This window comes from Chiloscyllium plagiosum, chromosome 5 (genome assembly GCF_004010195.1).
Source record: "Chiloscyllium plagiosum isolate BGI_BamShark_2017 chromosome 5, ASM401019v2, whole genome shotgun sequence".
Classification (NCBI taxonomy): Eukaryota; Metazoa; Chordata; class Chondrichthyes; order Orectolobiformes; family Hemiscylliidae; genus Chiloscyllium; species Chiloscyllium plagiosum.
Window position 1 is genome coordinate 115,344,954 of NC_057714.1, and position 26,730 is coordinate 115,371,683.

The window sequence follows — 26,730 nt, forward strand, 5'->3', positions numbered from 1 at the left end:
ATTTGCCAATTTCCAATCTGATGGGACTATTCCTGAATCTAAAAGATTTTGGAAAATCATAGCAAGTGCATCCACTGTATCTTCAGCTCTCTGTTTTAGAACCCTAGAGTATAGGCCATTGGGTTTTGCGATTTATTAGATTTTATTCCTTTAAATTTTTCCAATACTTTTATCTCTGTTGATATTATTTTCCTCAATTTCCCTACTGATTTTAGCTCCTAGGTTGTCATCTGTTCCCAATTAGACTTGTGTTTTCTGCTGAAAATGTGTTGCTGGAACAGCGCAGCGTCGATTCTCCTGTTCCCTGGATGCTGCCTGACCTGCTGCGCTGTTCCAGCAACACATTTTCAGCTCAGTTGTGTTTTCTGCTGTCAAAACAGTCACAAAATACTTATTCAATGCCTCTGCCACTTTATCATTTCACACAATAATTTCTCCTGTCTTGCTTCTAAGAGACCAATGTTTACTTTAGCTACTCTCTTATTTCAATATATTTATAAAAGCTCTTACAATCTGTTATTATATTACTGGATAATTACACTCATAATCTATTTTTGTTCCTTTTTTTTAAATCAATGTTTTAGGACCCCTTTGCTGGTTTCTAATACGCTCCTAATCCTTAGGCCTTTTTTTGTGTACAAGACTATAAGGCATATTTTTTAAAGCAAATACTAGCCTTAATTTCCTGTGTGTTTTTGCTGAATTTTTGATTTAGAATTTAGAGTTTTTACATTTTTAACTATTCACACACAGCCAAATGTTTTAGCCTCTTCATGCAATTAGCCCTCTTCAGTCTGTAATCGGTTTTGTCAAAGATGATGGCCCCTCACATTGCCTTTGTTATAAGCTTCAATAATTTTTTTAAAGTTCGTTCATGGGATGTGGGTGTCACTGGCTAGACCAGCATTTATTTCCATCTTAGATGGCAGTTAAGATTCAACCACATGGATCTGGAGTTACATGTAGGCCAGCAGTTTCCTTCCCTAAAGGACATTAGTGAACCAAATGTGTTTTTCCCTGACAATTGTTTCATGGTCATTACTAGACACTTAATTTCAGATTTTTATTGTTTTCAAATTCCATCATTTGCTATGGTGGGATTTGAGCCCAGGTCCTCAGAACATTCTTTGGGTCTCTGGATTAACAGTCTAGCAATAGCACCACAAAGTCATCACCTCTCCAACTTCTTGTTTAGTGCTTTCACCAACGCTACAATTACTGTTAAGGGGCCTATAAACTACCCCAATCAGTGTTTTCTGGTTCTTGCTATTCCTACTTTCTACCCACACCGATTTTATTTTCTTATCTTCTTAAGTCAGATCCTTTCTCACTAATGTCATCCTTCACTGTCAGGGCTACCCTTCCTCCTTTGGAATTTTTCCTGTCTCTTGCAAATATTGTGTATTTCTCATCCTGTTCACTTTATACTTACAACTCTGTATTGAATTTGAATCACTCATCTCTATTTTTGGCATTAGTTCGTTGCCAGGCAGATATACTCTTCCCCTCAACTAAGCCATGTGCTAGCAAGCCAATCTGACCACTTTTTGAAAAAAGAAGTTTCTCTTGAACTCTGAATTGCATTTATCAGTGGCTGTTTTATATTTATGGCTTCCAGTCTTGCCTGAAACTGGAAAAATCTTTTCTGTATTCATCCTATTGAATCCCTTCATGATTTTAAAGATTTCTGTTGTGTCACTGCAGAGAAAAGAGTATTTTACTGATAAGTATTGTCTGTCAGTTCTAGTATCATTCAAGACTTCTCCTGCGCCCAAACTTTAGACTTATTATTATATGAAAACAAAAGGGTGCACAGTATCCTGTGCAGTCCAATTAAGTTTCTGTATGAATTTGACATGACTTCTCTGCTTTTCAATTCTACATCTCTAGAAATAAACCACGTACTAAGCTGAGCACTTTATACCTTTTGTCTACAAATATGTGTCTTCCGGCAACTTTCTTTGGCACCTTCTTTTTTGGAATGATAAGTGATTTGCCTCCTTCTTGAGGAGGCAGGTGGCGTGGGTTCTTCAGGAAGTTGTGGCATTTCTCAAACTTTGTCATAACTTCTCGTGCCTGTATTCGATCAGCCACAGGCAGTTGATCCCTCCAAAGGTACTTGTTGGATTTTTCTTCCTTTCAAAACATGGAGAAATTTACAATTGGGTAAGGATTTAAAAACTGACAACTTAACTGCTTACTTTACCATCATGCCTTGCCTGTCTAAATTGACAGTGCTTAACCTGAAAGGAAATGCTGATGTAAGATGGCAGTCAAAAACCTGCAAAGTATAACATTAGAAAGTTATTCTCAGATAAGGAAGTCCTTGTACTTATGGGTTTAGATCAGAGTGGTGCTGGAAAAGCACAGCAGTTCAGGCAGTATCCGAGGAGCAGCAGGCTGCCTGACCTGCTGTGCTTTTCCAGCACCATTCTGATCTATACTCTGGTTTCCAGCATCTGCAGTCCTCACTTTTGCCTAGTCCTTGTACTTATGATTAGCTTACATGATGGAAAAGGCAGAGTTGGTAATACCTGATCATTTTAACTATCTGGTCTGAGAGCAAGACATCACATATTTTTCTGGGATGATATGCAAAGCTCTAACCAACATAGTAGCCAAGTCAGAAAGTGGGCAGTACAGGTACTGTGTGATGAGGGAAGACGAAACTAGGAAGGTGATAACCACAACAGTTCCATATATGTGATTATGCAAGAAGTTTGAAAATACACACAGCAGTATTGAATAGTAATGCACAAAACCCTTCACTCTCAAGCCAAATTTCAAAAACTGTTTTTAAAATAAATCGCCATGTTTACAGAAATGCTTACAAGTTAATTATTGACTTCAGATACACAGAAAATCAACCAGTTAATAACTCAAAATCCAGAAACCCAAGCTTACTATAAATAATATTTTATATATATATATATAAAACATATAATATATTACAGTTTATCCCACAAAAGTGAGAGCAGCAAAATAGATACAAAATTAAGGAGTAGTATTTGTTTGTCAGACTAAAGCAATGTTTATGGTGAATTCCCCAGGAATTGTTATTAGGAATATTGCTCTTCCTTATGCGTAGTAATGATCCAGGTTTTAATATACAAGACACAATTTCAAACCTTGCGGATGATATGAAATAGAGGTGTATTGTGAACCATGTAGGACCATGTAGGACTGAAAAGGACATGGACATGTTGGTGAATCGTGCAAACAACTGGCAGATGAAATGAAATGCAATACAGAGACATGTGCATGAATTAACTTTGAAACAATAAAATATAAAACGAAAGGTAAAATTCTATAGTGAGTGCAGGAACAGAGGGATCTGGGTGTATATGTGCATAAAATCATTGCAGGCAGTGGAGCAAGCTGAGAAAGTGGTTGATGAAGCACACAGCATTCTGGGCTTTGTCAAGTGATGCATAGATCACGAAATCAGAGAAGTTATGTTTAAACTGCATAAAGTACAGGTTTAGCCTCACTTTGGAATATAGTGGCTAGTTCTGGGCATCAAGTTTACGAAGCATTAGAGAGGGTGCAAAATAGATTCATGAAAATGGTTCCAGAGACATAGATACACTGGATGACTTTAGATTGTTTTCCTTGGAGAAGAAAAGATTGAGGGCATTTGACAGAGGGGTAAAATCTCGAGGGGCATGGACAAAGTAGAGGGGGAGAAATTGTTTCCAGTGGTGGAAGGACTGTGAAGCAGAGAGCAGAGATATCAGGCAATTGGCAAGAAGCATTGGTGACATGAGGAAAAAAATTTTTCACATGACAAGTGGTTGGGATATAGAATATATTACTTGAGAGTGCAACGTTGGTCAGGAAAATTGAGATTTTCAAGAGGAATTGGACTAATACCTGAAAAGGGAACATTTGCAGGACCATGTGCAAATGCCAGAGAAGTGGCATTATGAGAGCTGCTCTTCAGAGGGCTAGCAAAGCCAAACAATGAACTGAATTGTGGGAGGAGATAGTGGTAAAGTCATTGGACTAGTAATTCAAACCCTAGGCTAATGTATGTGGGTTTGAATCCCAGTAAGGTAGCATCTGAATTCAATACGAATTCAAAATAAAAAGGCAGCCTAATGCCTACCAAAGCATTGTCAATTGACTCAAAACTCTATCTGGTTCATCAGTGTCTGATAGGGAAGGAAATCTACCATCTACCATCTACATGTGACTCCAGACCCACAGAAATGTGGTTGACTCTTAACTCCCATCTAAGGCCATTCAGATTCAGGAAAGTAAATACCAGCCTAGCCAGTAACATCCACCATGACCAAATATAAAAAGGAGGTGACCATTCTAGGATTCTATCTTTATCAGTGATTTATTGACTTTATCAATTAACCCTGTCAGCCTTATAACAGATAACCCACATTCTTACAGCCCAGGCTGAATGAATATCAATAGAATGCAATACTATTTTTCAAACACAAATCCTAAGCAGAGCACTTCAATATCTAATGACATCCAGGTATTTGGACTGGAAGACCTACCTGGGACTTGGATACTTTTGGAACAATTGACTCCTCAGAGGATGACAGCAAAGTTAAAGATGATTTGCACTCTAATAATCCACAAGGACCCTTAGGTTGGCTCATGTCGGTGTATCCATCATCTACTGGGCTTTTCGAAATCCGTTTCTTGAAAGTTTTTGTCAGTTTTGGAACATAGGTCTGAGGTTTTGCTGAACAAGAAAAATAAAAGAAACATAGTCCTCACTATAACTATAATTTTAGAACATCGAACATAGAAAAGTACACCACAGACAGGCCCTTTTGCCCACGATGTTGTGCCAAGGTTTAATCCTAATGTAAAATATAGTATCTTAACCTACACACCCCTCAACTCACTGCTATCCATGTGCATGTCCAGCAGTCGCTTAAATGTCCCCAAGGACTCTGCTTCCACCACCACCGCTGGCAACGCATTCCATGCATTCACAACTCTCTGTGTAAAGAACCTACCTCTGACGTCTCCTCTATACCTTCCTCCTAGTATCTTCAAACTATGACTTCTCGTACCAGTCAATCCTGCTCTGGGGAAAAGTCTCTGGCTACTGACTCTATCCATGCCTCTCATTACCTTGTATACCTCGATCAGGTCTCCTCTCTTGCTCCTTCTTTCCAGAGAGAAAAGTCCGACCTTATTCAACCTTTCTTCAAAAGGCAAGCCCTCCAGTCCAGGCAGCATCCTGCTAAACCTTCTTTGAACCCTCTCCAAAGCTTCTGTATCTTTCCTTTAGTAGGGCGACCAGAACTGGACACAATATTCCAAGTGTGGTCTCACCAGGAACTTGTAGAGCTGCAGCAAAACCTCGCAGCTCTTAAACTCTATTCCCCCTGTTAATGAAAGCCAAAACACCATATGCTTTCTTAACAACCCTATCCACTTGGGTGGCAACTTTGAGGGATCTAAGTACTTGCACACTCAGGTCCCTCTGTTCCTCCACACTGCCAAGAATTTTAATTCATATTAATTTGCTTCTGGTGTCTGTGAGCCATACAATAATCACAGTCCCCATCAATACAATGACAGCTGTAGCTCAGTTGGTAGTATGTTTGCCAATGAACTAGAAGGTGGTGGGTTCAATTCCTCCTGCATACTTTAGAGCATAACAAATGTAGATTGGTATTTCTAAACAGTACTGAGGGAGTCCTCCATTACTGGAGGTTGTTCTGTTCAAAAAGAAATATATAAAATTTGCATAACACTCTATTGAATATTCCTAAATAGTTACAGAGAGAGAGGGAGCTCAGGTTTGTGCACATACTTCTTCAAAGGTGACAAAAATATTGACAGAATACTGACAGAGGTACTGAATAAAAAATCTGAGAAGTTACATTAAACCTTTAACAAAACCTGGATGCCACAAATAGAATATTAAATCACATTCTGGTCAAAACACGTTAAGAAGAATGTTAAAACCTTTCAGAAGGTGCAGTGGGAGATTTAATATAATGGTTCCAGGGGTGTGGAATTTTAATGACAAGCATAGTATGGAGAAGCTGGGCATGTTCTCCTCAGACATAAAACATGGAACATAGAATGTTACAGCGCAGTATGGGCTCTTCGGTCCTCGATGTTGCGCCGAACTGTGGAACCAATCTGAAGCCCAACTGTCCTATACTATTCCATTTTCATCCATATGTTTATCCAATGACAATTTAAATGTCCTTGACGTTTGCGAGTCTACTACTGTTACAGGCAGTGTGTTCCACGCCCCTACTACTCTCTGAGTAAAGAAACTACCTCTGACATCTGTCCTATATCTGTCACCCCTCAATTTAAAGCTATGTCCCCTCATGCTAGCCATCACCATCCGAGGAAAAAGGCTCTCACTGCCGACCCTAACACCTCTGATTATTTTCTATGTCTCAATTAAGTCACCTCTCAACCTTCTTAACAAAAAACAGCCTCAAGTCCCTCAGCCTTTCCTCATAAGACATTCCCTCCATCCTAGTAAATCTCCTCTGAACCCTTTCCAAACCCTCCACATAATGCGGTGACCAAAACTGTATGCAATATTCCAAGTGCAGCCACACCAGAGTTTTGTACAGCTGCAGCAATGACCTCGTGACTCCGAACCTCAATCCCTCTACCAATAAAAGCTAACACACCGTATGCCTTCTTAACAACCCTATCAACCTGGGTGGCAACTTTCAGGGATCAATGTACATGGACACCGAGAACGCTCTGCTCATCCACACTATCAAGAATTCTTACCATTAGCCCAGTACTCTATTGTTGTTGCTCCTTCCAAAGTGACTCACATCACACTTGTCCGCATTAAACTCCATTTGCCACCTCTCAGCCCACTCTGCAGCTTATCTATGTTCCTCTGTAACCTGCAACATCCTTCCACACTATCCACAACTCCATTGACTTCAGTGCAATCTGCAAATTTACTAACCCATCCTTCTATGCCCTCATCTAGGTCATTTATAAAAATGACAAACAGCAGTGACCCAAAACAGATCCTTGTAGTACACCACTCGTAACTGAACTCCAGGATGAACATTTCCCATCAACCACCTCTGTCTTCTTTGAACTAGCCAACTTCTGATCCAAACCGCTAAATCCAAACCCTCAATTCCATGCCTCCATATTTTGTGCAATAGCTCACCGTGGGGAACTTTATCAAACGCTTTACAGAAATCCATATACACCATTTTACCCTCATCTACCTGTTTGGTCACTTTCTCAAAGAACTCTATAAGGTTTGTGAGGCACAACCTACCCTTCGCAAAACCATGTTGACTATCCCTAATCAACTTATTCCTCTCTAGATTAATAAAAATCCTATCTCCTATAACCTTTTCCAACACTTTACCCACACCCAAAGTAAGGCTCACTGGTCTATAATTACTAGGGTTGTCTCTACTCCCTTTCTTGAACAAGGAGACAACATTTGCTATCCTCCAGTCTTCTGGCACTATTCCTGTAGATAATGACGACATTAAGATCAAAGCCAAATGCTGTGAAATCTCCTCCCTAGCCTCCCAGAGAATTTTAGGATAAATCCCATTTGGCCCAGGGGACTTATCTGTTTCCACACTTTCCAGAATTGCTAACACCTCCTCCTTGCAAACGTCAATCCCGTCTAGTCTAGTAGCCTGTATCTCAGTATTCTCCTCGACCACATTGTCTTCTTCCAGTGTGAATATAGAGGAAAACTATTCACTTAGCCCTACCTGACAATTACTTCTCATGTCCCCTCCTGGCTCTTCTTAGCTTTCCCTTTTGGTCTTTCCTCGCTAACCATAAATCTCAAGTGCCCTAACTGAACTTTCATGTCTCATCCTAACATAAGCCTTCTTGTTCCTCTTGATAAGAGATTCAACTTGTTTAGTAAACCACGGCTTGTTCGCTCAACCGCTTCCTCCCTGCCTGACAGGTATATACTTATAAAGGACATGTAGTAGCTGTCCTCTGAATAAGCTGCACATTTCAATTGTGCCCATTCCCTAAAGATCCCAGTTTGAATCCTGGATGAGCCCCCAAAGTGTTACAACACGGGGTAAACTCTCCTGCTTAATTTAAACCAGCAATCCAGAAAAGATTTATCCCATGCAGTAATCTGTGAAAACTCATAAATTAACAACTTCATTTCTTAAAGTATAACAGAGAATCATTAAGCTATTTACAACTCCTTCCTCTAACCTATCTTTTATCTTCCCTTATATAGTACAAATCCAATTAAACTCCTGATTAAGATTTACCAAAAATTCAAGTTTTCAAAACCAGCCAGCTGTTGGATTTTCTAATTGGATCTTCCTGTGTCTTCTTTTCTTCTTAGGGACTATGCTTCACCGGTCACGGATCGATGAAGGTACCTTTAAGAGAGCTATTTTTCGGGCAATCTCTATATGCTGGTGGCGTGGCACCAAACTATTCTCCACCCAACTGTTCAATTTTCCCCGGTCTTATACTCCCAAACTATCGGATTGTGTCACTGGCTTTTAAGATTGTCAATATACTAAATCCAAACTTGATTAGAATTTAGTATATTTCGAGGTATAATTTAAACTGATTGGCCTAATTTGAATTTCTTTCTGTCTCCAGGCAACTAGCTACCCTAGCTTTTGACCAAGTGTCACATTGTTACCTTATTGAGAACATTTGGTGCTGTCAAGCAGTTCTGTTAGCTTTAACTCTTTTCAAGGTAGACTGCAATCACATCTTCATACCACTATACATCCTAAATCTTCCCTAATCGCATCATAATTGCCTTTACCCCAGCAATAATTCTTGCCTTGCATTATATACCAATCTCTTTCATCACTAAAGGAAACATGACCAAATTGTGGTCACTGTCACCAAAGTGCTCACCTACCTCCAAACCTAACTGCTGGCCAGGTTCATTACCTAGTACCTAATCCAGTGTGACCTCGCCCCTTGTTGGTCTGTCTACATACTGTGGCAGGAAACCATCCTGCACACATTGGACAAAAACTGACCCACCTAAAGTACTCGAACTATAGTATTTCCAGTCAATATTTGGAAAGTTAAAGCCCCCATAACCACTACCCTGTTACTCTCGCTTCTATCCAGAATTATCTTTGTTATCCTATCTTCTGCATCTCTGGAACTATTTGGAGGTCTATAAAAAAACTCCCAACAGGGTGATCTCTCCTTTCCTGTTTCTAACCTCAGCTCATACTACTTCAGTAGTCGAGTCCTCAAAAGTCCTTTCTGCTACCATAATACTGTCCTTGGCTAACAATGCCACATCTCCCCCTCTTTTAGCATCTTCTCTGTTCTTATTGAAACATCTCAATCCCAGAATCTGCAACAACCATTCCTGTCCCTGCTCTATCCATGTCTCTGAAATTGCCACAACATCGAAGTCCCAGGTACCAACCCATGCTGCAAGTTCACCTACCTTATACTGGACGCTCCTGGCGTTGAAGTAGACACAGTTCAAACCATCTTCCTGCTTGCTGGTGAACTCTTGCGACTTTGAAACCATCTTTCTACCCTCATTCATCTCAACCTCCTGGACATGGGAACTACAGTTTAGGTTCCCACCCCCCTGCTCAATTAACGTAAATCCTCCTGAATAGCATTAGCAAATTTCCCCTCCAGGATATTGGTACCCCTCTGGCTCGGGTGTACACCATCCTGTTTGTAGAGGTCCTACCTATCCCGGAATGAGCCCCAATTATCCAGGTCCCCGAAACCCTCCCTCCTGCACCATCCCTGTAGCCACGTGTTCAACAGACACTAGGAGAAATTTAGGACTGCAGTTGCTGGAGATCAGAGTCGAAAAGTGTGGCACTGGAAAAGCACAGCCAGTCAGGCAGCAGCCGAGGATCAGGAGAATCAACGTTTTGGGATTAGCCCTTCGTCAGGAATTCATACATTTCCAGCACCATATTTTTCGACTACATTCTCCTCAGAGCAAAGGAGAGGGTATTTGATAGAGGTTCAGATAAAATAGAGGTAGCAACTGTACCCCTTGACTGATGAACTGAGAGGCAGATTTAAAGTTTAGGAATGTAGGTGCCATGTTAGGAAAATGTCTTCATAAGGGTGGATGCCAATGATTTAGAATGCCTTGCCTACAAGGGTGATAAAAATGGAGATGACCAATGATTTGAAAAAGAGATTTGATAGGCAGTTGAGGGAAATAAACTTACAGTGGATACGGGAATAAATTGGGGGGTGAGGCTAATTGATGTTCTCAGTAGAAAGCCAGCATGGACTTCAATTAAAGTGTCCTTCTGTTCTGTAATCACTATAGGCTGAAAAGGAAACACAAGGAGTCTAGAATTTTATTTTCCATAAAACTGCTGAGCAGCAAAGGCTTTCTGTCTCTGGCCATTCTCAACAATGCAGGAAAAGTGTGGGTTGGGAACACCACACATCACTGTTTAAGTTTATCCCATTGCTGTTTGCGAGATCTTGCTGTGCAAACATAGGCAGCATTATTTCCTTCACAACACAGACTGCACTTCAAAGGTAAGTGTTTAATTGGCTGTCAGGAAATCCTGAGGTTATGAAAATTGTCATAATAAATACGGTGGCACAGTGGTTAGCACTGCTGCCTCACAGCGCCAGAGACCCGGGTTCAATTCCCGCCTCAGGCGACTGACTGTGTGGAGTTTGCACATTCTCCCCGTGTCTGCGTGGGTTTCCTCCGGGTGCTCCGGTTTCCTCCCACAGTCCAAAGATGTGCAGGTCAGGTGAATTGGCCATGCTAAATTGCCCGTGGTGTTAGGTAAGGGGTAAAGGTAGGGGTATGGGTGGGTTGCGCTTCGGCGGGGCGGTGTGGACATGTAGGGCCGAAGGGCCTGTTTCCACACTGTAAGTAATCTAATCTAATCAAAAAAAACAAGCTTTTTTACTCTAAAACCATTGCCTTGGAGATTCTCATGTGAAATCACATTAATTTGTTCTCCAACATTCCATGCTTTGTTTGACATCACCTTATACGTCCTGATTGAGCACAGAAATGCAATATTGCAAGTGTAAAGTTAATTAATTGGAATAAATCATTGCACCCGTAATTTACTGCGATCTTTAGACTTTTTAACTTCTCATTTCTTTTCAAGTCTACTCTTGCAAGATGCAATGAATAAACACAATTCACGAAAAGAAATTGTTTTGACCAAATGTAAACTGATCATTTAGGGAATGACTGGCACCCAACTTACCTTCGTAAACATTGATTCCCTCCACCACTCTCACATAATGGCAACAGTGTGTACCATTGACAAGATTCACTGCAACAACCCACCAGGCTTCTTGCTTCCAAACTCATGACCTCTCCCATCGAGAAGGCCAAGAGCAACAGATTCATGGGAACACCATAACATGTAAGTTTCCCTCCAAGCCACACACTAGCCCAACTTGGAAATATATCACTGTTACTTCCAACATCCTGGAATTCCCTTCCAACAGCACACCGCATGTACCTACATCCCATGAACATTAGCCGTACAAGAAGATAGTTACGGGCAATAAATGTTGGCCTACACATTCCATGAAAGGAGAGTAAGCAACATGTCAGGAAGTGTCCCAAATTATTTCAACTTAAAGTTTCCCACTTTTTTAGAGGACTTTCCAATAATGGAGCCAGAAATTCATTATGAAAGTAAACTCGAACCAGTATTGACAAGTAGCACAAAGTATTATAGCAGACAGACTGGCCATCTGGTTCATGCTCCAGTTGAACCTCCTCCTCCCCCTTTGCCTAATCCCAGAAACATCTTGTTCTGAACTTTTATAATCATGTTTTTATCTAGCTTTCCTTGAAATGCACCTATGTTATTCACCCTGATCAGACTGCTCAGTAGTGAGTTTCATATTGTCACTACTTTCTGGTTTCCCACCTGTACCACCAGCCCAGGCAGTGCATTCCAGATTCCCACCACTCCGTGGGTAAAAAGTTTTTCCTCAAATCCTCTCTAACCTTCCCGATTTTCACTTAAAAAAAATAGCCCCCATCTTTATTGATGTTTCAACTAAGGAGAACAGCTGCTTTCTATTCACCCTGCGCATACACCACATAATCTTGGACACCTCAATCGGGTTCTCCCTCAGTCTTTATCTGCTCTAAAGAAACAAATGGGCACAACCAACCTGTTTCCATTGATAAAATGCTCCAACTCAGGCAACATCCTGGTGGATCTAATCTGCAATTCTACACCTCTTCCAATGCAATTATATCTTTCCTACAGAGCAGTGACTAGAACTGCAAAGAATACTCCAGCTGTGATCCAAATCTAAACGAAATTCCAACATAACCTCCCTGCTCTTAAACTCTTTGTCACAGCCGGTAAAGGCACCACTGAGTCATAATAGAGTCAGGAATCAGACCAGAAAAGTCCTCCCGTACATTTTGGTTTTCTTTTTTACTTACACTGCTTACTCACAATCAGTGAGGTCAATATTTTTGAAAAAAACAGGTCATTCCACAAGATAAAATTAATTCCTTCTATATAGATTTGTTCCATAACTCCAAGTACAACCTCACATTTACTAATTCACTCTTTAATTCAGCTGTTTAATGGGATTGCCTTGGAACTATCATGTATACCTCCAATTAACATTTTCTCCTTCACTAATGCCTAGAAGATTGAGAATCAGTGACTGATTTCATCCACTATCTCTCAATAACTTTATTAGTTTAGCCCATCAATTTGAAGATTAAGGATTTTTTTATGCTTTTGAGAAAAAAAATCAGAACCAAATAGACTTATCTAATTCTCTTTGTCAATAGTTCATATAGAGTCATAGAGTCATAGAGATGTACAGCATAGAAACAGACCCTTCGATCCAACTTGTCCATGCTGACCAGATATCCCAACCCAATCTAGTCCCACCTGCCAGCACCCGGCTCATATCCCTCCAAATCCTTCCTATTCGTTTATCCATCCAGCTGCCTCTTAAATGTTGCAATTGTACTCGCCTCCACCACTTCCTCTGGCAGCTCATTCCATACACGTACCACCCTCTGAGTGAAAAAGTTGCCCCTTATTAGGTCTCTTTTACATCTTTCCCCTCTCACCCAAAACCTATGTCTTCTGGTTCTGGACTCCCGTACCCCAGGGAAAAGACTTTGCCTATTTACACTATCCATCCCTTATTAGGTCTCTTTTATATCTTTCCCCTCTCACCCGAAACCTATGCCCTCTAGTTCTGGAAACCCCCACCACAGGGAAAAGACCTTGTCTATTTATCCTATCCATGCCCCTCATGATTTTATAAACCTCTATAAGGTCACCCCTCAGCCTCCGACACTCCGGGGAAAACAGCCCCAGCCTGTTCAGCCTCTCCCTGTAGCTCAGATCCTCCAACCCTGGCAATATCCTTGTAAATCTTTTCTGAACCCTTTCAAGTTTTACAACATCCTTCTGATAGGAAAAAAAATTTTTGATTGCCCTGAATCATTGCTCATTTTTTAGTTCACTCTAAGTAAATATATTCTCTTGATTTGATTTATTGTCATGTGTACCTAAGTACAGTGAAAAGCTTTGTTTACAAGCAGTACAGGCAGATCATAGTAAGCAAGGACATACAGAGCAATGGGTGAATAAAAAACTTGGGCATGGATTGTGTAAATAGGCAAAGTCTTTTCCCTGGGGTACGGGAGTCCAGAACCAGAAGGCATAGGTTTTGGGTGAGAGGGGAAAGATGTAAAAGAGACCTATTAAGGGGAAACATTTTCACTCAGAGGGTGGTACGTGTATGGAATGAGCTGCCAGAGGAAGAGGTGGAGGCTGGTACAATTGCAACATTTAAGAGGCAGCTGGATGGATCTGGTCAAGATCCTGTTGTAATCTGAGGTAACCCTCTCCACTGTCCACTACACCTCCAATTTTGGTGCCATCTGCAAACTTACTAACTGTACCTCTTATGCTCACATCCAAATCATTTATGTAAATGACAAAAAGTAGAGGGCCTAGCACCGATCCTTGTAGCACTCCACTGGCCACAGGCCTCCAGTCTGAAAAACAACCTCCACCACCACCCTCTGTCTTCTACCTTTCAGCCAGTTCTGTATCCAAATGGCTAGTTCTCCCTGTATTCCATGAGATCTAATCTTGCTAATCAGTCTCCCGTGGGGAACCTTTTCGAACACCTTACTGACATCCATATAGATCACATCTACTGCTCTGCCCTCATCAATCTTCTTTGTTACTTCTCTACTGCTCTGCCCTCATCAATCTTCTTTGTTACTTCTTCAACAAACTCAATCGAGTTTGTGAGACATAATTTCCCACGCACAAAGCCATGTTGACTATCCCGAATCGGTCCTTGCCTTTCCAAATACATGCACATCCTGTCCCTCAGGATTCCCTCCAACAACTTGCCCACCACCAAGGTCAGGCTCACTGGTCTATAGTTCCCTAGATTGTCTTTACCACTCTTTTTAAACAGTGGCACATGTTTGCCAACCTCCAGTCTTCTGGCACCTCACCTGTGACTATCAATGATACAAGTATCTCAGCACGAGGCCTAGCAATCACTTCTCTAGCTTCCCACAGAGTTCTCGGGTACACCTGATCAGGTCCTGGGGATTTATCCACCTTTAACCGTTTCAAGACATCCAGCACTTCCTCCTCTGTAATCTGGACATTTTGCAAGATGTCACCCTCTATTTCCCTACAGTCTATATCTTCCATATCCTTTTCCACAGTAAATACTGATGCAAAATATTCATTTAGTATCTCCCCCATTTTCTGTGGCTCCACACAAAGGCCGCCTTGCTGATCTTTGAGGGGACCTATTCTCTCCCGAGTTACTCTTTTGTCCTTAATATATTTGTAAAAACCCGTTGGATCCTCCTTAATTCTATTTGCCAAAGCTATCTCATGTCCCCGTTTTTCCCTCCTGATTTCCCTCTTAAGCATACTCCTACTTTCTTTATACTCTTCTAACGATTCACTCGATCTATCCTGTCTACACCTGACATATGCTTCCTTCTTTTTCTTAACCAAACCCTCAATTTCTTTAGTCATCCAGCATTCCCTATACCTACCAGCCTTCCCTTTCACCCTGACAGGAATATACAGTCTCTGGATTCTTGTTATCTCATTTCTGAAGGCTTCCCATTTTCCAGCCGTCCCTTTACCTGTGAACATTTGCCTCCAATCAGCTTTCGGAAGTTCTTGCATAATACCGTCAAAATTGGCCTTTCTCCAATTTAGAACTTCAACTTTTAGGTATGGTCTGTCCTTTTCCATCACGATTTTAAAATGAATAGAATTATGGTTGCTAGCCCCAAAGTACTCCCCCACTGACACCTCAGTCACCTGCCCTGCCTTATTTCCCAAGAGTACGTCAGGTTTTGCACCTTCTCTAGTAGCTACATCCACATATTGAATCAGAAAATTGTCTTGTACACATTTAAGAAATTCCTCTCCATGTAAAACTTTAACACTATGGCAGTCCCAGTCGATGTTTGGAAAGTTAAAATCCCCTACCATAACTACCCTATTATTCTTACAGGTAGCTGAGATCTCCTTATAAGTTGGTTTCTCAATTTCCCTCTGACTATTGGGGGGTCTATAATACAATCCCAGTAAGGTGATCATCCCTGTCTTATTTCTCAGTTCCACCCAAATAACTTCCCTGGATGTATTTCCGGGAATATCCTCCCTCAGCACAGCTGTAATGCTATCCCTTATCAAAAATGCCACTCCCCCTCCTTTCTTGTCTCCCTTTCTATCCTTCCTGTTGCATTTGTATCCTGGAACATTCAGCTGCCAGTCCTGCCCATCCCTGAGCCATGTTTCCGTAATTGCTATGATATCCCAGTCCCATGTTCCTAGCCATGCCCTGAGTTCATCTGCCTTCCCTGTTAGGCCCTTGCATTGAAATAAATGCAGTTTAATTTATTAGTCCAAACTTGTCCCTGCCTGCCCTGACTGTTTGACTCACTTCTGTTTTTAGCTCTACCTGTCTCAGATCAATCTCTTTTCTCACTATCTCCCTGGGTGTCCCCCCCACCTTACTAGTTTAATCCTCCCAAGCAGTTCTAGCACATTTCCCTGCCAGTATATTAGTCCCCTTCTAATTTAGGTGCAATCCGTCCTTCTTGTACAGGTCAGTTCTACCCCAAAAGAGATTCCAATGATCCAAAAATGTGAATCCTTCTCCCATACATCAGCTCCTCAGCCATGCATTCATTGCTCTATCCTCCTATTCCTGCCCTCACTAGCTCGTAGCACTGGGAGTAATCCAGATATTACTACCCTTGAGGACCTCCTTTTTAAATTTCTGTCTAAGTCTCTGTAATCTCCCTTCCAATGTCATAGTCACCAGTGGTTGCCACAAGAATCTGTTTTGGGGCCACTGCTGTTTGTCATTTTTATAAATGATCTGAAGGTGAGCGTAGAAGGATGGGTTAGTCAATTTGTGGATTACACTAAGGTGGGCAGAGTTGCAGGTAGAGTCAAAGGATATTGTGGGTCACTGAGGGACATGGATAAGATACAGAGCTGGGCTGAGAAGTGACAAATGGAGATTAATGCGGAAAAGTGCGAGTTAGTTCACTTCAGAAGAAGAAACAGGAATTCAGAGTACTGGGCTCATGGTAAAAATCTTGGCAGTGTAGATAAACAGAGAGATCTTGGTGTCCAGATGCAGAAATCCTGGAAGTTGCCATCCAGGTTGATAGGGTTGTTAAGAAGGCGCTTATTGGTAGGGGATTGAGTTTTGGAGGCACAAGGTCATGCTTCAGCTGTACAAGACACTGGTAAGGCCTCACCTGGAGTATTGCGTGCAGTTCTGGTCACTGCATTATATGGATTCAGAGGAGATTTACTAGGATGTTGCTTTGTGTGGAAGGAAGGTCTTACAAGGAAAGGCTGAGGGAACTGAGGCTGTTTTCGTTGGCGAGAAGAAGGTTGAGATGTGACTTAATCGAGACGTATCAGAGGATTAGATAGGGCAGACAGTGAGAGCCTTTTTCCTAGGATGGTGAAGGCTAACATGAGGGACATAGCTTTAAATTGAAGGGTGATAGATTTAGGACAGATATTAGGATAGTTTCTTCACTCAGAGAGTAGAGGGGGGTGGAACGGCCTGCCTGCAACAATAGTAGACTCACCGACGTTAATGGCATTTAAATGTGCATTGGACATACATATGGATAATAATGGAACAGTGTAGGTTAGATGGGCATCAGATTAATTTCACAGGTCGGTGCAACATCAAGGGCTGAAGAGCCTGTACTGCGCAGTAACGTTCTATGTTCTATATCTAGGAGGTCTTGTGGCACAGCAGGTAGTTTGCCAGAAGCTCTGCATTCAAGTGACAATCCAGGATTTGATGGACAAAAAACTATGGTGATAATCCAGTCTAACAGGTTGACCATCAATTTGCAAGTCCTTCCAATATATACGACTGGCTGGGAGAGGTTCATCGTCAACTTGAAATGGAAAGAAATTGAAGCCTCAACCTTCACTGCCACTAGTTCCAGGTTACAGCATGCATGGAAAAGAATATGTTGCTGTAGCAACTCAAAATCCTTGGGTGGGGGAATCAGTTGGCTGCACAGCCAGTATGAATCAACAGTGCAGGGTTCAATCCCCATTCCAACCGGGGTATTTTTGGGACCTACCTTCACGCCCTACCTGCAGTGGAGCTCATGGTGCATTAGACCTGCCTTCAGGCACAAAAGAGTATTTTAACTCAGCTGTCTGCAAAACACCCTAATTTGGTGTCATCTGCAAACTTAACAGTTTGATGATCGCCAACAATCTATTCTGGTCCATCCATGTCAACGCAATGGTCAAGAAATCAGAACAACAACTTTACTTCCTCAGGAGGCTCAGGAAATTCAACATATCCACAAGGACTCTTACTAATTTTGACAAATGCACCATAGAAAGCATTCTATCTGGAGGCATCACAGTGTGGTTTGGCAATTGCTCTTCCCAAGACTGCAAGAAACTACAGAGTCATGATCACAGCCCAGTCCATCGTGCAATTCAGCCTTCCATTCATTGACTCCATCTAAACTTATCAGTGCCCTACGTAAAGCAACCAAAATGGTCAAATACCCCTCTTGCCTTGGTTATACTCTATTCCACCTGTTTTCATCAGGCAGAAAATATAAAAGTTTATATACACATATGAATAGATTCAAGAACATCTTCTTTCTTGCTGTTATCAGATCCTTGAATAGACCTCTCAAATGTTAATTGTAATTTCTCTCTCACTCTCTCTCTCTGCACCTTCTCTGTGGCTGTAATACTGTCACAGTCACAGTCATTGAGATATGCAGCATGGAAACAGACCCTTCGGTCAAACCCGTCCATGCCGACCAGATAGCTCAACCCAATCAAGTCCCACCTGCCAGCATCCGGCCCATATCCTTCCAAACCCTTCCTATTCATATACCCATCCAAATGCCTCTTAAAATTTGCAATTGTATCAGCCTCCACCACTTCCTCTGGCAGCTCATTCCATACATATACCACCCTTTGTGTGAAAACGTTGCTACAAACACTGCCCCAGGTTAAATTAATAGTTATGGCTTATATTTTTAAGTTCAACCAAGAGACATATCTCCAAAAACAGAGAATCAAGAACCCACTCTACTCACTACTGCAGATTCTCTGTAGGCCACACTTAAAACAACGATTAACTTATCTGATTCTGTGCCAAACAGTTAGAGTCTTAGAGTCATAGAGATGTACAGCATGGAAACAGACCCTTCAGTCCAACCCGCCCATGCCGACCAGATATCCAAACCCAATCTAGTCCCACATGCCAGCACCCGGCCCATATCCCTCCAAACCCTTCCCATCCAAATGCCTCTTAAATGTTGCAATGTACTAGCCTCCACCATTCCTCTGGCAGCTCATTCCATACACGTATCACCTCTGCGTGAAAAACCTGCCCATAGGTCTCTTTTATATCTTTCCCCTCTCACCCTAAACCTATGCCCTCTAGTTCCGGACTCCCTGACCCCAGGAAAACGATTTTGCCTATTTACTCTATCCATGCCCCTCATAATTTTGTAAACCTCTATAAGGTCACCCCTCAGCCTCCAACGCTCCAGGGAAAACAGCCCAAGCCTGTTCAGCCTCTCCCTATAGATCGAATCCTCCAACCCTGGCAACATCCTTGTAAATCTTTTCTGAACCCTTTCAGTTTCACAACATCTTTCCAATAGGAAGGAGACCAGAATTGCACGCAATATTCCAACAGTGGCCTAACCAATGTCCTGTACAGCCGCAACATGACCTCCCACCTCCTGTACTCTACACTCTGACCAATAAAGGAAAGCATACCAAGCGCCTTCTTTACTGTCCTATCTACCTGCGACTCCACTTTCAAGTAGTTATGAACCTGCACTCCAAGGTCTCTTTGTTCAGCAACACTCCCTGGGACTTTACCATTAAGTGTATAAGTCCTGCTAAGATTTGCTTTCCCAAAATGCAGTACCTCGCATTTATCTGAATTAAACGCCATCTGCCACTTCTCAGCCCATTGGCCCATCTGGTCAAGATCCTGTTGTAATCTGAAGTAACCCTCTTCGCTGTCCACTACACCTCCAATTTTGGTGTCATCTGCAAACTTACTCTTATGCTTACATCCTGTCCTGCTACGCTGATGCACATTGTATGGCATGATTTGCCTGTATAGCATACAAAACAATGTTTTTCATTGTAACTTGGTATATGTGACAACAATAAATCAATCTATTTTATCAGTTTATTTGTCTTACGCCACATGAGTCATGAGTATCAAACCAATTTTAAATTCCCAACATATTATGCGCAGTGCACAAACCTTTATGTTAACTTTGAAAAACTAACATTGTTCAAACATAATCTTCTCCTAAAGAATCTGTAATAACTACTCTTTGTTTTCCATTCTTAGATACATTTTTGCTGTGTTTTTGTACAGGTTTCTATTATCTTTCCTCCTGCTAATGTTAAGTGAATAGTTACTGGCTTGTTCTTTCTCACTATATTGCATTTAGGAATCAAATTAGCTGTTGCAAGCCCTCAGATGTTACCTGCAGGTATCGGTGCTTTGCTACTCGTACGCTTCTCAGTGATATAATCCTCTGGAACGATCAAGTTATGTGTCTTAAGGAACTCACTGTCTATGCAGTCCCTGAATGTGGACTTCACTGTAAGGGACAGATAGATAAGAAATATTAATGTTATTGTAGATTGTGGTCTGATTTAATTATGGCTGTCCATTCTGTATCACCCTCACTTTCCACTAGCATATGTTTTCTGAATCCCAATCAACACCTGGAACTCAATCTCAGTGAGAACCTAATGCAACATAAAGGCTTTCCTAAAGAATTTCAGTTTGAAGGACATTTGAAGTATTATAACATAGAAAACACAACATCTCAAATTGTGTACAGCAAAGTCCCACAAACTGCAATGTGATGACTGGTTTTAGTGACATTGGATAATGGAGAAATATTGGCCAGGAGTTCAGGGACAGCCCTCCATATCTTCTTCCAAATACAGAGGAACCTTGATTACTCAATGCCTCTCCTCTGAGGCTCAGGGTTTTCTGAAGTTTCCTTTTTCTTCACTCTGTCTGCCTTCCTCCCTGTCTGTCTCAGGGCTGGTTTCTGAGCAAACACACACTTGTGTGTGAGGGACCTGAAGCATTGCTGAAACCTCTCTCCCCCACCCCCCCCCCAACCAGTTCAATTGAATTGAGACAGTGAGCACTTGCTAAGTGTGCTCACCATTCAGGACAGTAGGCAGCAGTACACAACAGTCGAGCCCCTGCTTCCCCCACCAACGGGGCGGGGGGAGGGAGGCAGCCAGAACAGGACACCAACAGCAAGACTGTTGCTGCCTTTGGGGGGGTGAGTCTCAAAATAATTACTGCAATGTTTTGACAAGTTCCACCTTTGCCCTGTACAGGACAATGTTGGAGAGATTATCTGGGGAAGGGGGGTTTAGGGTACACCCCTGTGTAGAACTCCAGGGAAAGTGTGGGGACAAAGAGAGGGCAGGCAGTCAGTCATTTGGAGATGGTGCCTGGGCTCCCATCAATGCTCAGGACTGTTCTTGGCAGCATTTCATTAAGCTAAGTTCATTTTTAATCATTGTAAACAAAAGACACGATCAGTGTTGGAAACACCTCTTTGATATAACATTTCTATCGCGACCTTGAGATCTTCTTCAGATAATCCGAAGGAATCTTTAATGTCTGCAGATGGGGTCTCAGTTTATTGAGTTCTCTGAAGAAAGCACCGTGAATAGTGCCAAACTCTCTCATTCATACACTGGTAAACTAGTGAAATTTGCTAGATATTGCCACAGGCTTATATTGATTACACATGGGGTATCTGCAACTTCAGCTAGCACCTGAAACAACAGGAATGCAGCCAGGTTGCAACAGTGGGAGGTAATGGCCCAGTGGTATTATCACTGGACTGTTAATCTAGTGACCAGATAATGTTCTAGTTTGAGTCCTACCACAGCAAATGGTAGAATTTGAATTCAATTTTTTTTAAAATCTGGAATTAAGTGTCCAACGATGACATAAATCCATTATTGATTGTTGGAAAAACCCATCTGGTTCACTAACATCCTTCAGCGAAGGAAATAGCCATCCTCTGGTCTGGTCTACATGTGACTCCAGACCCCTTGACTGTTAACTGCCCAATTGGCGAAATATACTGGCCTGGTCAGTGAAGTTCATGCCCCATGAATGGATTTTTAAAAAACTCAATTACACAGAGAAGAGCTTAATTTTCTTAAAATATTGACAAATTATTAAAGCATAATAGAATACCAGGTAATATCTTAACTTTCATTATTATTTATTTCTGGGAGTAAGGCAAAGAATCAGCTGTCACAGTTTTGTGTTTAAAGGCTTTCCAGCCTATCATTTTCACAGCCCTGCCAATCCGCTTGTTAAACCAGACATGTTCCAAACATCCTGCGCACTGGCTGTTAAGGCCAGAATGCCTGGTAAAATCTTCCATCAGTTAGCTCTTCATACATGATAACCAGCAACTAGAACATAAGAAAATAAGTAGGCTGCCTGGCCCATCGAGCCTGCTCCACCATTCAATATGATGATGGGTGGGACTCAGCTCCACTTACCTGCCCAATCACCATGAACCTTATTTCCTTTACTGTTCAAAGATCTGTATTTGCCTTAAAAACATTCAACGAGGCAGCCTGAACTGCTTCATTGGGCAGGGAATTCCACAGATTCACAACCCTTTTAGAAGAAGTTCCTCCTCAATTCAGTCCTAAACCTGCACTCCCTTATTTTGAGACTATGCCCCCTTATTCTAGTTTCACCTGCCCGTGGAAAATGCTTCCTGCTTCTATCTTATCTATTCCTTTCATAATTTAGTACATTTCTGAAAGATTCCCCCCTCATTCTTTTAAATTCGAACGAATGCAGTCCCAGTTTACACAATCTCTCCACATAAGGCAGCCTTCTCAATTCCAGAGTCAACCTAGTGAACCTCCTCTACACCCCCTCCAATGCCAGTCCATCCTTTCTCAAGTGTGTGGCCTAACTAGCACCATATACAGCTGCAGCATAACCTCCTTATTTTTAAATTCCATCCCTCTGACAATAAAGGACAATATTCCATTTTCCTTCTTAATTTCCTGCTGCACCTGCAAACCAACTTTTTTGTGATTCATGCACAAGGACATCCAGATCCCTCTGCACAGCATCATGCTACAATTTTTCACCATTTAATAAACAGTTCATTTTGCTGTTATTCCTACTAAAATAGATGACCTCACATTTACCAACATTGTACTCCATCAGCCAAACCCTTGCACATTCACTTAACCTATCTATATTCCTCTGAAGACTTTGTGTCCCCTGCACACTTAACTCTACCACCCATTTTAGTATCATCCAGTAGTTGACACATTACACTTGTTCCCCAACTCTAAATCATCTGTGTAAATTGTAAACAATTACAAACCCAACACGGATCCCTGAGTCACTCCACTAGCCATTAATCACCAACCAGAAAAACACCAATTTATCCTCACTCTTTGCTTTCTATTAGTTAACCCTCTTCTACCCGTACTAATACATTACACATAACGTCATGCAGTAGCCTTTTGTGCAGTACTTTGTTGAATGCCTTCTGCCTCACAGCGCCAGAGATCCGGGTTCAATTTCCGCCTGGGGCGACTGACTGTGTGGAGTTTGCACGTTCTCCCCGTGTCTGCGTGGGTTTCCTCCGGGTGCTCCGGTTTCCTCCCACAGTCCAAAGATGTGCAGGTCAGGTGAATTGGCCATGCTAAATTGCCCATAGTGTTAGGTAAGGGGTAAATGTAGGGGTATGGGTGGGTTGCGCTTCGGCGGATCGGTGTGGACTTGTTGGGCCGAAGGGCCTGTTTCCACACTGTAAGTAATCTAAGAAATCCACATACGCCACATCCATTGGCTCCCCATTGTCCACTGCACTCACAATGTCCTCAAAGAATTCCAGTAAACTTGTTAAACATGATCTTCCTTTCATGAACCCATGCTGGGACAATTTCTATCCAGATGTCTTGCAGTTTCTTCTTTGATTATAGATTCAAGCATTTTCCACACTACATAAATCAATCTAACGGGCCTATTGTTTACCTTAGCCAATCTTTTTCATTTTAAATATTTGTAGAACTTACTTACACATAATGGGGAGGCAAAGGCTTCTTGGTACTGTTGCTGACTACTAATCCAGGGATCCAGGTAATATTCTGGGACCTGGATTTGAATCCCAGTATGGCAAATGGTGCATTTTGTCTATCTCTTTTTTTCAACAGTGGCATCACATTTGCTGTTTTCCAATCTGCTGGAAACGCCCCAGAGTCCACCAAATTTTGGTGAACTACCACTAGCGCATTTGCTATTTCTCCTGTCATCTCTTTTAGTACTTGGGATGCATTTCATCAGGGCCTGGAGATTTGGCTAACTTTAGCCCCATAGCTTTCCTAACACTACCTCTTTAGTGATAATAATAGTTTCTAGGTCCTCACCTGCTACATCCTCCTTGTCATCAGTTATTGGCATGTTATTTGTGTCTTCAAATGTAAGACTGACACAAAATACATGCTTAAAGCTGCAGCCATTTCCTCATTTCCCACGATTAATTTCCCCCTCTCATCCTCTGAGGGACCAATGTTTACCTTAGCCAATCTTTTTCATTTTAAATATTTGTAGAACTTACTTACACATAATGGGGAGGCAAAGGCTTCTTGGTACTGTTGCTGACTACTAATCCAGGGATCCAGGTAATATTCTGGGACCTGGATTTGAATCCCAGTATGGCAAATGGTGCATTTTGAATTCAATAAAAGTCTGGAATTAAAAGTCTAATGATGACCATGAAGCCATTGTCAATTGTCAGAAAAAGCCAAGTGGTTCACTGATGTCCTTTAGAGAAAGAAGCTGCCACCCTTACTTGGTCTGGCCTACATATGATGCCAGATTCAATGTGGGAGATTCTTAACTACCCTCTGGGCAATTAGGATGGGCAATAAATGCTAGCCTAGCCAGTGACGCCCTCATTCCATGTGTTATGAAGATGTGGGTGTACTGTACCTTTAAGAGAGTTAAAAGCTAGCAGAACTACCTGACAGCACCAAGTGTTCTCAACAAGATACAATGAAGCATGTGGTACAGCAGTTAGTGTAGCTGGTTGCCTGATGACAAAAACAGATTTGAATTAGGCCAATCAGTTTAAATTATATCCCCAAAAAAAACAAATTCCAATCAAGTTTGAATTGAGTATATTGACAATCTTACAGGCCAATGACATAATCTGATGCTTTGGGGATATAAGACTGAGTAAAATTGAACAGTTGGGAGAAGAACTGCCACGCCACCAGCATGTACAAATAGCATGAAAAATAGCTCTCTTAAAGGTACCTTTATCGATCCATGACCAGTGAAGCATAATCCCAAAGAAGAAGAAAAGAAGATACAGGAAGATCCAAATAGAAGATTCAACAGTTGGCTGGTTTTAAAAACTTGAATATTTAATAAATCTTAATGGGGGGTTTTATCAGACTAGTATTATATAAGGGAAGATAAAAGATAGGTTAGAGGAAGGAGTTCTAAATAGTTAATTGTTCTCTGTTATACCTTAAGAAATAAAGTTGTTAATTTTTACTTTAAATAGTTCTTGGCCTCTTGGATTTTCACAGATTACTGCATGGGATAAGTCTTTTTTGTGTTGCTGGTTTAAATTAAGCAGGAGGGTTTAACCCGTATTGTAACACGTGAATGAATACAAATCAAAAATACCTTGAGGTTTACCCACTAGCTTCAAGCTATGCACCGGTTAAGTCCTGAAGTCGTCAAGGCCAAATCAAGTTTTGATATACCAACATCTTGTCATTTATTTTCTAATGCCAACCCCCAGCTCCCAGTCAATCTACATTTCTTGCAAGAACAGACACTGGTGAAACACCAGAAGATGAGCAAATCCAGTGGAACCAGATTTGGTCAGAAGTTAACCTATCAAGGATGGGAAGGGAAGATAACAAGATGGAGGTCTTTGTTACTTTGTTAACTGTGATGTCTTCCCATCTACCAATAACATTATGTAACGAATAGGTTTTACCTGTTGGCAATCCAAGTGATTTATTATCCAGGGATTTAAAGTCAATTCCACTCTCCTTTTCTTTATTCAGAGCCTTCTCCTCTGCCGCTGTGGCTCGTGCTCGGGCCTGGATGATGTGTTTTTCAACTGCGTCAGCCTCTGCAATTCGTTTGTCATATTCTGCATGAATCTATTTAGCAATCATTAAAATTAATCAGTCTACAATGAGACAAACATTTTTACATGTTAGTAATCTCTCAAGTAGCTCAGCAACGCATTTGATAAGGTTCTCATGGAAGGCTCATTCATAAAGTCATGAGGTATGGGATACAGGGAGATTTGGCTATCTGGAATCTGAATTGGTTAACAGAAGGCAGAGAGTGGTTATAGATGGAAAGTATTCTGCCTGGAAGTCAGTGATGAGTCGTGTCCTGCAGTGCTCTGTTCTTGGGGCTCTGCTTTTTGTAGCTTTTAGAAATGACTTGGATGAAGTGCTTGGGGGCTGGGTTAGTAAATTTGCTGATGACACAAAGGTTGGAGGTGCCGTTGACAGTATCAAGGGCTACTGCAGGGTGCAGCGCAACATTGACAATGTTTGTATATGAGGGACAGGATGTACATGTACTTGGAAAGGCAAGGACTAATTTGGGATAGTCAACATGGCTTTGTGCGTGGGAAATCATGCCTCACAAACTTGATTGAGTTTTTTGATGAAGTAACAAAGAAGATTGATGAGAGCAGAGCAGTAGATGTGATCTATATGGACTTCAGTAAGGCGTTCGACAAAGTTCCCTATGCGAGACTGATTAGCAAGGTTAGATCTCATGGAATACTAGCCATTTGGATACAGAACTGGCTCAAAGGTAGAAGACAGAGGGTGGTGGTAGAGGGTTGTTTTTTAAGACTGGAGGCCTGTGACCAGTGGAGTGCCACAAGGATCGGTGCTGGGCCATCTACTTTTTGTCATTTACATAAATGATTTGGATGCGAGCATAAGAGGTACAATTAGTAAGTTTGCAGATGACACCAAAATTGGAGGTGTAGTGGACAGCGAAGATTACAACAGGATCTTGACCAGATGGGCCAATGGGCTGAGAAGTGGCAGATGGAATTTAATTCAGATAAATGTGAGGTGCTGCATTTTGGGAAAGCAAATCTTAGCAGGACTTATACACTTAATGGTAAGGTCC

General features: G+C 41.6%; 1 protein-coding gene across 4 annotated transcripts in view; it reads right to left on the reverse strand.

Annotated features, from left to right (window-relative positions):
• Nucleotides 1–26,730, reverse strand: part of dlec1 (DLEC1 cilia and flagella associated protein) — a 186,422-nt gene that overhangs the window by 141,243 nt on the left and 18,449 nt on the right. For 3 of the 4 annotated variants that reach the window (XM_043690850.1, XM_043690851.1, XM_043690853.1), the window contains 4 exons: nt 25,562–25,730; nt 20,003–20,119; nt 4,515–4,705; nt 1,925–2,136 (listed from right to left, as the gene is read on the reverse strand). In XM_043690850.1, the coding sequence (XP_043546785.1) occupies nt 1,925–2,136; nt 4,515–4,705; nt 20,003–20,119; nt 25,562–25,730 (689 nt within the window). The remainder of the gene's footprint in view (nt 1–1,924; nt 2,137–4,514; nt 4,706–20,002; nt 20,120–25,561; nt 25,731–26,730) is intronic. The other variant, XM_043690852.1, reaches the window with a different exon arrangement.